Source organism: Cibotium barometz, chromosome 43, assembly GCF_041138505.1.
Source record: "Cibotium barometz isolate CiBa-2024 chromosome 43, ASM4113850v1, whole genome shotgun sequence".
In the NCBI taxonomy this organism is placed as follows: Eukaryota; Viridiplantae; Streptophyta; class Polypodiopsida; order Cyatheales; family Cibotiaceae; genus Cibotium; species Cibotium barometz.
The window spans coordinates 37,220,299-37,230,965 of record NC_141088.1 but is presented as its reverse complement, the minus strand read 5'-3'; the positions used below and the strand labels follow the sequence as shown (position 1 = coordinate 37,230,965).

General features: G+C 40.8%; 1 protein-coding gene across 1 annotated transcript; it reads left to right on the top strand.

Moving 5' to 3' along the window:
• The first annotated feature begins 6,333 nt into the window (after positions 1-6,333).
• LOC147613883 (scarecrow-like protein 23) lies at positions 6,334-9,665 on the top strand. Its single transcript, XM_086781869.1, has one exon. The coding sequence runs from the start codon at positions 7,023-7,025 to the stop codon at positions 9,009-9,011; it is 1,989 nt and encodes a 662-aa protein (XP_086637995.1). The 5' UTR covers positions 6,334-7,022; the 3' UTR covers positions 9,012-9,665.
• Positions 9,666-10,667: the final 1,002 nt, after the last annotated feature.

Here is a 10,667-nt window from a genome sequence, read left to right as displayed (position 1 = left end):
GAGACTCAAAACCGAATTGCTAGTTTTAGAGAGAGGAAGAGGGAGTGGGGAGAGGGAAAAGTAGCTTTAAATGAGGGATAATGATGGGGGGCGTTTTTGGCCCTAGCCCACTTTTTGAGGTGGGGTCATTTATGCCAGTTTGAGCTGTCTTTATTAAAAAAAAGGTGGGAAATTTGATTTTATTGAAAGATTTTACATTTTTCAGCCCAATTTCTTTAAAAAAAATGGTATGATTCAAGTTTGACCCCTACATATTAGGGACAGGGAAACCCAACATTTTTCTCCACATGGCCTTCTCCCATTGCACCACTCCTTAATGACTGTCATTAGGCTTGAAAGGGCCCAAGAAGACCCCAAACAAGTCCTAATGCAAAAACTCACCAAACGGGAAAAACGGCTAGCCACATATCCCAATGCCATCCTTGAGAAGCAATGTCATCATCAGGAGGCCCAAGCACTGGTAGAGCAATACGAGGCTCAACTAAAACCGGCACCCGTTTTTGTAACCTTTGACCTAGTGCGTGAGTGCACGTTGTCCCCCATTGAACCTGAACTTCCACACCAGGTAAGGGAGGAGCCCTCGCAAATGCTCTAGGAGGCTGAGGAAGATCCATTCGCTAACATGATGTTGACAAACGATGATTTTTCCCCTCATGCGCCTCGTCATCCTCCAATGCCTATTCCACAAACGAGCAAGCCCAAATCCCACATTCACATTGAATAACTTGATGAGAACAGTGACATGGAGTCTGACAGTGACTCACGAGGTATGCACACCAAATTTGCTGAGGTGTTTTATCCTCATGTGGCCACCAAATCTAGACCTCCACCCCTATCACATAAGGATCACATTAAAATTTGATATACTAATGCTGGTCCACCCTATGATCAAGGCCCTGCCCCTCAAAAAGATCCTACTCATCATCAACGTGACCTAGCCAGCCTCTCTACCTTCCTTTCCTCCCAAATCCAAATGCCCATTAGAACCTTGTTAAAAGGTAGTTCAAATTTATGGAATGACCTTCGGGATTGGATGGAATGCAAGCTACAGGCTTCTATGGAGGAGGGTACTACCTTAGATTCCTCGAAAGAATTTGAGCCCCATCATCCAGACTTACTCCATCACCATAATCTAGAACCCAAAGGTACACCACAATTTGTATAAATGCGTTGGGCCACTACTTTGAGGGTGATGACACCAACACAGCTTTGCCCATTTCCTATGATGGACATGTGGTCAAAGGCATCATAGATGGAGGTGCTAGAGTAAGAATCGTCACACAAACATGCTGGGAAAACTAGGGCCAACTTGATCCCACCACATTGGTGATCAAGCTTGCGGGATGGGAAATCTGCCAAACCCCTAGGCATAGTGCATAACCTCATGGTAAAATTCTATGACATGACATTCCACCTCACATTTGTGGTCATGGAATTTCATAATGCCATCTATGATAGCATCTTGGGTAGACCCTTGATGCACCAAACACAACTGATCCATGACTGAGACACACATCATGTCTACCTCTGAAAAGAGTCTCAAACGCTCAAGGTCAATTTATATACCTAGCACTCACACCCCATGGCCAAATCTCTCTTTGCTCTGAAGACTTTGTCACCATTGCTACTAGGAGCAATGATCTCTTGGTTTGTGATGCTTTTCATCATGCCCTTGATGATGTGTGGGTGCCACGCATAGTCGCTTCTGTCAGGAGTGACGAAGTCGACCACAATTGGCTTAAAATCCTTGCTACACTTGGCACCCTCCCAAGTCTCAAACTCGGCACACAATTCGTGCTCCTAAATGGCTAATCCCTCCATGAACCCTACAAAGCCGTTGCCTCGCTTTACACTGTCAACGTAAGTGTAGCTCCCCAGCTTGAAACAACCACCCTTAGGTTCTGGATAGATTTTCCTTTTGTGGCAAAAACATGTAACAAAAGTGGGCCTTGCTGCCTCTCATACCTAGCCACAATCTTTTTCCATGGGAAACATGGGTCTCTCTGGGCAAACCCTCTCTTAAAATTACCCATGCCAAGGTTTAATTTCCTAGTGGATACCGTATACAAAACCTTGGTTCCTTTACACAAACTATATATACTATCTCTAGCCCCTTAGCTTGTAAGTTCTATGTGGTTTCCACGGTTGAGATAAAGGAAGCAGTCGGCCCTCGAAGAAGCTGGGTCTAGAACACTACCAGTACAATCAACCCTGCTGACAACACTCTATGCAAGCATAAAATATGCTTTATGCTCCATGATCTACATGTATGCATGCATAAATAGAAAAAGAACTACCCATAGACACGCCCATGTATAGGCTACATCATCCATATAGTATGCAAGCTCTAAGCATGTATAAAGATTATGCTTTATGCATGCATAGAGCATGGTCTCTCACAAGATCAATGAAGAATAACTTTCATAAAATATGAGAAGAAAATATTTGTACACTTTTGAAGAACTTGCAAAAATGGCACCTTCATATATGTGCTTGTGTTACAATAGCTTAGATGGTGTACTGAAGTCATGATATAGGATCCATTTTGCTTTAAAGACAAGGAGATATTTGAATGAATTAATATACTAATGAGTGCATATGGGGTCTTAATATAGATCCTTGGATGGCTTAGTCAATATTGTAGCTAGGCTCCAAAATGTGGAATGAACCCAAATGACTAGCTTTAACCAATGACCACTAATAATCTTCATATTTGAGGCGGCCTACACACTTGGATTGAAGCATGGTTATGTGGACTACTTTTTGTGTCATTAGTAATCACCATAAAGCATTGTATTCAAGATGTTCTTAATTTAATAATGCATTTTTGAAGAGTTTACTGAAGAGTTTACTACTACTGCACATAATACCAAAAAGTGCCATCTTACTACCTATTTAGTAGCATGTTAATTTAATCTCAAGTCCTAAAATTATCATAGGTGAGGACACCATTGTATACTACCTATTTTGATTAGCCACACCTCCACAAAGTTCTTCTTGCCATCCTAGTCACACATGACCTAGTTTGGTCTCAAAACTAGGATTTCGGTTGTGCAAATGCTCTAGCATGGTTGAAACATGGCTTCTCCGCATGAAAAGTACCTTACAAAGATAAGAGCTAAGTGATAGTTTGCATAATAAGATTAAATGATGATGTGGGTGGCACTCACTTCTAACTACTCCACTTTTGATAAGAAAGGTAATCAAGAGCAAACAAGGAAACTATGTAATGAAATTAGATGCTATCTTTGAGAAGATCCCAATTAATGCACACACATTAAGACCAAAAAAATTGCAGCAAATAGAGGAGTGGTCTCTTAGATGAGTTCCATGGGTTCGATAACATTATCATTTTCTCTCAAATGAGACAATTGGTGTGACATGCATATATTACAACATCATCATTTTCTCTCAGATGAGTGAATTTGTGTGACATGCATATATTACAAATCTTGTACCCCAGAAGGGGAATTTTTAAGATATTATTCGTCGAGATGCTCTCGATCTTTTGAATAGACTCTATTTAGATGATGCTTGTCTATTTTGATTTTTAGTTCAAAATTCTATTTGATAGCTAGATTAGTCCCTCATTGCACATGTTATGTTATACAAAATAAAAGCTTCAAGAACTAAAATAAAGATATAAGGAATGAAAAATATGACCATTTTGTTTCCAAAGAGAAGTGTGATTGAAATTTATAAAAGGACTCATGATTTATTGTGATATATACAACTCTTCAAAGTTTATTGCATTCATGCAATTAGGCATTGTGCATCATTTTTGCACATAACTTAATGTTTAAATTGTACATGCAAAAATTTATAAAAGTATCTAGGTATGGTTATAAACTTTGTCAAATAGGCTACTTGTGGATTGCTTAATAGTTAAAAGTAGGTTTCTTGTGAGTCACTTGATAGTGATGAAAACCAATTCACAACCATGGGAATATCTATAGTGATTCACTCCATAGAAAAGATTTTCACAACCATGGGAATATCTATAGTTCTTTAGGCACTCCCACATATAATAATAAAATAATGTATACCTTCATGCCTAGGTTAAATAATTTGACTATGTGGGGCCAAAGAAATGATGGTGAGTGACTTAAATGCCATCACCACTCACTTGAGATAATTTCTCATTTGAAATGCTACCAACATCCACACAATAAGATTCTCATCTCTATCACACTTTATATTTTGTAGGATGATTTAAAGTACAATAGCTACCATGCTCATTTGTGTGTTGACTTATTAAAAAACTCCAAACAAATGATATGTTATGAGAGAAACATAACATCAATGAACAACATTTCCTTAGTGGGGAGATGGTATATCTCATTCTACATGCATTGTCGTACATGGTACGTGGTTGTCAAGGTCTTGAGGTCTTCACTTTCTTATACAAGATATTATCACTTGCCTTGCTTGCATTATGGCAAGTCTTACAAGTGTCTTTTTTAAATCTTCTAGTGTATTGACTTTTTTTCTAAGCTTTGTATACTATATCAAAAGTGTCCTAATGACCATTTTAAATCCCATGTTTTGCATGGTTGATTAAATTTAAGTGGTAGGTACATACACATCAAATTGTTTAAATATATTATTTAAATCCTTTCCCCAAAAAAAGGTGACCATGCCCCCCCATGGAGCGATTTTAGAATGCATATATGGAGTCTTTCTCTTCAATCAAGAGATCTTATACATCTCCCCATAGAAATCTCGCATGCGCTATTTTTAAGCAAGCCAGAAAAGTTTGTGCATACCCCATTAAAAAAGAGTTTAAAAATGATGTGTTTGTTTTTGTCAATAAAAGCATGAAAATGAGGATTCATAAGATGGAGATGGAGCACTCTTAAGGGTTCGTTTTTTACATTGATATAAACATTTCATCCACATAAAGAGTAGTATTTTTTTAAAAATCCTAGTTCCTCATATCCATCTAGAAATAGAAAATAATCCTTTGGGTTTTTATTTTATGCATAGCTGTCGAAAACATTCTTTTACACTATATCAGAAAGCAAGTTTCCATATTTAAATAGTCCATATGACACCCACTCACATGTATGTGTGTGTGTGCATGTGCGCTTGTGTGCACATAAGTTACATGGATGGATAGTTAGGCCATGTACATGCATATTGTGTTTGTGTGTGTGTGCTTATGTAAATGTGCATATCTGTTGTGCATGTGTGTCCATAAAGCACGTAACTAAAATATGATGTGAACTCACATGTACAACATGTTCATGAGACAATTTACATCCCATGTGGCCATCTACATTCTTAAAGATGATGGGGGTTTTGGACGTGCACTTTATACAACAAAGTAGACAAGGTAACATGACAAACCCATGTTGACATGGCCACATATTCAAGCCATGATTAGCCTACCTACAATCACCCTTGGTATATCAAGGCTTAAATGACCATGTAGAATCCTACACAATAAATGCACTAACTATGTGCACAAACCATTCCCCTATGTCAATAAGGTACCTCGTTGGTTGAAATTGGGGACACTATTGATGACATGGTATATGCTATAGGTCTTTTCAATTTCCAAGGTATTTGCCACTATTGAAAACTAGAAAAAATCAAGAGGATCTTGCATTTTTGGAACCCTCTCTCTCTCTCTCTCTCTCTCTCTCGTGTGTGTGTGTGAGGGCTCATGAGACTGCTCTAATTTCTTTAATTGTATATTTGCATTTGGATAGGATGGGTTTATGCACAAGGAGGAGGGGTTTCTCCAATGTTTGATCAAGCTCTCTCTCTCAAGGTTTGTGCATGAAAAGAGCGGCTCCTCAGTACCTATCTTAGGCTTTTGATGGTGGATGATCCTCTATAGAGACCTTGGATTCTCTCTCACTTTCAATAGGAGAAACGTCCATGTTCTTTTAGGTTGGAGCAAGCTGATGAGGGAAACGAGAGGGCACAAATGTTGGTGGAGGAGGGAGAGACACAGCACACTTGGGGATGGTATAGGGGACGTCGTTTTGCGAAGGAGTCATGTGTGGAGGAGGGAGGCGCATGAGTGGGAGAAGGAGACCTACGGTTTGACGTCACTTTTGAAAAAATCTAAAAGGTCATACATTATATTTATTACCTGACCCCATCGATGGACTAATGAATATGTGAACTAAATATGTATAGTTAGGGCACCCACTATATGTCTAATGTGTATAGTTAGGGCACCCACTATATGTCTAATGTGTATAGTTAGGGGCATGATGCATCTATAGTATGTAAGTTTATTGGTCAAGGAAGAAACATGTCATTGAACCTTTCAATTGGTCAGGAGGAAATCGAGTTTTAATCAAGTGTGTGTGCGTAAGCTCGCTAATACAGAAAAGGGGCTACGTTGAAAGAAAAGAAATAAAGGTGAAGTCAGATGCACGGGCCTCCCTTTTCTCCCCCTCTCTCTGTCTGTCTGTCTCTCTCTCTCTCTCTCTCTCTCTCTCTTTCTGCGCTCCAGATTGGCCACTCTGAGTGCATATCTATGAATACCTACTTTGCTGCAGGTGTTGCCCCCTCGATAGCTTCAACCCAACTGCGATCTCTCGTGGCTCTGCCAATTTAACAGAAAACAGGCACTGTCTCCTCCTCCTCCTCCTCCTCCTCCCCAATTTATCCCATACGCAGCAGCAATCGCCTGCTTTCAAGCTTTTCTTCTACCTGCACATCATTTTTTGCATTATATCCCACATACACAGAAGAAGCAGACTCGCGGTTTTCTCATAGCATCTGGGACATCTCTCCTTTCATTTTCATAGTAATTTTTTTGAATTTATACCCATCCCTTGTTTTTTTCTTACATATCTAGTGCAACCATAGCATTTGGATAGAACCCCCATACATAAAAGCAAGCAAAAAGCCCTGCTTTTTGTCAGATTTGCAATTTGGATCTTCCTCTTGCATACACAGATTGCATATACAGAGGCCAAGTAAAGCTCTGCTTTGTGATTAGACTAGTAATTTGGGTCTCTCTTGCACATACACACAGCAAGTAAACCTTTGTGCAAGCTATGGAGGATCTTGGAGTGGGCACATGGGTATACTCCATGGTGAATGATCTTGTCGAAACCATGCCCAATATGCCCGTCCAGGAGGTGCTTGGCTTGCTGTCTGACATGCTCTCTCCATGGAACCTCCAAGTTGAGCAGGTCCTTGACTCTCTGCAGCTCGATCACCTCCTTGACTCTCGCCTCCGCCCCATCAAACCATGCGAGCTTCTGGACACAACCCTCCCAAACCTGCCGCACTGCACCACTTTGCCTGCCATTAGGAAGGGCTCGAAAAGACCACGCGGTGCCGGCCACCCGGTCCACAGCATGGCAGCAAAGCTAGAAAACAGTGATGAGACATTAGAGATCGAACACTGCCAGAGGGCTGGGTTTATGAATGGGGACAATCATCACCGGCTTCAATTTGTGAATGGTGGTAACAATAGTCTAGATGGTGGTCATGATGAGTATTTGATCAGAGAATTTGAGCCCTGCTGCAAGCCAGAAGGCAAGCGGCAACGCGATCCGGCAGCAAGGAGGGACACAAGCTTGGAATATAGAGCAAGGAAACTCACTAAAGAATCAGCCTCAGGCTTGTCCCTCTCTCTAGATTTTCATGACAATCAGACTGATGAGAGCGGTAATTACAATGCACAAATGGGTAAATTGCCCATATATGGAGATGAATCCCTAATTGGCAGCAATCAAGCAGCTCAATATGTAGATTTCAATGGGCAAACTGCTTGTTTGGCTTCATTGCAGCAGCAGCAGCAGCAGCAGCACGAGATAATGTTCCAGGTGCCTCCAAATGCATACAAGAGTATGGATGATGGGTCATCAAAGGTGGGCAATGTGGCTAATAATGCTGACATGGATTGGAATTCATCAGATGAGGAGGGTTTAGAGCTTCTTTCTCTGCTCTTGCAATGTGCTGAAGCCATCTCGGCAGACAATCTAGAAGTAGCCAACACCTTAATCCCCTTGTTGAATGAGATTTCTTCACCATATGGAAACCCCATCCAAAGAGTGGCAGCTTACTTCACCGAAGGTATGGCTGCAAGAATCCTCAACTCTTGCTTGGGCATCTGCTCTCCCTTGCCTGCCATCCAAAGGTTTTGCAACCAAAGCATCTCTTCTGCATTCCAAGTCTTCAATGGCATCTGCCCCTTTGTCAAATTCTCCCACTTTACGGCAAACCAAGCAATCCTCGAAGCTTTTGAAGGCCACCAGTGCGTGCACATCATAGATTGTGACATAATGCAAGGCCTGCAATGGCCTGCGCTGTTCCACATCCTCGCGTCTCGCCCTGAGGGGCCACCACGTGTGCGAATCACGGGCATCGGGACATCCCTAGAAGCTCTAGAGGCAACCGGTAAGAGGCTGTCTGATTTTGCTAATACTTTGTGTTTGCCATTTGAGTTCCATGGGGTGGCGGACAGGGTGGGGAACCTCAATCTAACTGCTCTAAAGGTCAGGCAAGGGGATGCACTAGCTGTACATTGGCTTCAACACTCATTATATGATGTGACCGGGTCAGATAGCAGGACATTGAAGCTATTTCAGCAGCTGAAGCCAATGGTGGTGACGATAGTGGAGCAAGATTTGAGCCATGCAGGCTCATTTCTCAACAGGTTTGTGGAAGCCCTGCACTACTATTCAGCTCTGTTTGACTCGTTGGGGGCGAGTTATGCAGAGAACAGTGATGAGAGGCATGCTGTGGAGCAACAGTTGCTATCAAGTGAGATGAAGAACATAGTGGCAGTTGGGGGCCCTGCTAGAACTGGTGAGGTGAAGTTTAATAATTGGAGGGAGATGATGAGCAGTGCCGGGTTCCGGAAAGTCTCGCTGGCAGGGAATGCTGCCACCCAAGCAACCTTGCTGCTCAATATGTTCCCATGTGAAGGGTACTCCTTATTGGAAGAAAGTGGTGTTCTGAAGCTGGGATGGAAAGAGCTCAGCCTTTACACTGCTTCAGCTTGGTGTTCTACTACATCCCATCATCTCTTGTAGACTGAATTGGGCTTTTTTTAGCATGTGGAACATCATGAAACCAGCATGCAATAGAGAAAGTTTGAGATCATTCGAGCAACAACATCAGCACGTAGCTCAATTGAATTAACTTACCAAGCAACAAAACCCAACAAGTTTCAACTGATCCATCACAGAGGCAGAGGCCACAACTCATGCAAACAAGGTTAAGAACCAAAACTTGATTAGGGCCCATGTGATTAAGCAACTTATTTTGGATTAGGGTCTATCTGATTAAGCCAGAATTCTCATTCCTGGGCCCTTGCCAGCAAGCCACAAATGTGGTTTTGGGCCCATATGGTTGAGCCACAAAAACGGATCAGTGCCTATACGATTAAGCCGCTAATTTGGATTAAGGCCCTCAAATTTGGATTCGTGCCAACGCAGGGGCCATGATGGATCAGCAAATGTTATTGAAGCAAGGTTCCCAACTTGCCACACATGTCTTGCCACACTATCTTACCCATGCAAACCTCTTCTCAAGTTTTAAGCTTTACATTCATTAGTTACACTTCATTGTACATTTCCTAAACATTTCTTCAATCAATCCACCACAAGTGTATCATAGCCAAGAGCAAAAACAACCCAACAGCAGCATTCTTTCTTGCTTTTTTCAGATCTTAACTACTCTTTTCATGACTTTTAAGTGTGGTCTAGTTTCTGCTCTTATGTTCATTAGCAAACTTAAGATGCCCATAAGTAGGTTGCTAACTTCTTAACGAGTGTTAATTTCCACATAAATCTACTTACTTGTGATGCAAGTTTTGTAACACATGACATGCATGAATGTTATGAACACTATTTAAAATTGCATACTTCAAGTCTTCTCTAGTCACTACTGTTATGTTTGTTAGAATTTGAAGGCACCATTGAATCATGTTAAATATATATTAGGATGTGACATCCATAGTAGTAAAGTTATTCCCAGTAGCTATCACCTATGTTGGTACTCGGTCTATCCTCTTTAGTTTTCATTCATTTCATTGATTTCATATATGTATTTAGAGTTCTCACCTTTGTTGGCACTAGGTCTCTTTATCAGACTTGCAAAGTTTTAGGACCCTTTTTGGCTTTCAACTTATCTTAATGCTTGAATGTGTATACAAGGGCTTTACACAACCAATCAATGGCAAAAGTCAATCCATGAACCATTGGTAGGCAGGATATCCATTGCCTCATTCAAGTGCTTGAAAGCTCCATATACTTATGCCTATCTCAAAAGGAGTACTACTTAAGAGACATATTTTGTATGTTGTTGTCGTATAGTACCAAGTGCTTATTATAAGTCCCCTATATTTTATGTCTATGTCAAAGACTACAATCTAGAGTCGTGTTTTGTATGTTGATGTGAAAATAGTACCAATTCATGAATATTTATGTAGTTTTTTTGTGTTTTGTGCATCATCTCTTGTAGAAGAGAAATGTTTTCATGTCCTTGATTATAAGTAACTCCATAACTCTTGTAATTTCCTTTTTTGATGCACTCAATGCACCACATGCAGTCAATCCACATGTCCTTGATTATAAGTAGCTCCATAACGCTTGTATCTCCCTTTTTTTAAATTTAGTCAATGCATCACATGCATGCCTTGGAATATCAAGTTCAATACCATTGTCATACCAAAACAAAAAGCACTA

What these genes read in the sequence shown, in the direction of transcription:
- LOC147613883 (XM_086781869.1), top strand. Translation starts at nt 7,023, where the DNA reads ATGGAGGATCTTGGAGTGGGCACATGGGTATACTCCATGGTGAATGAT.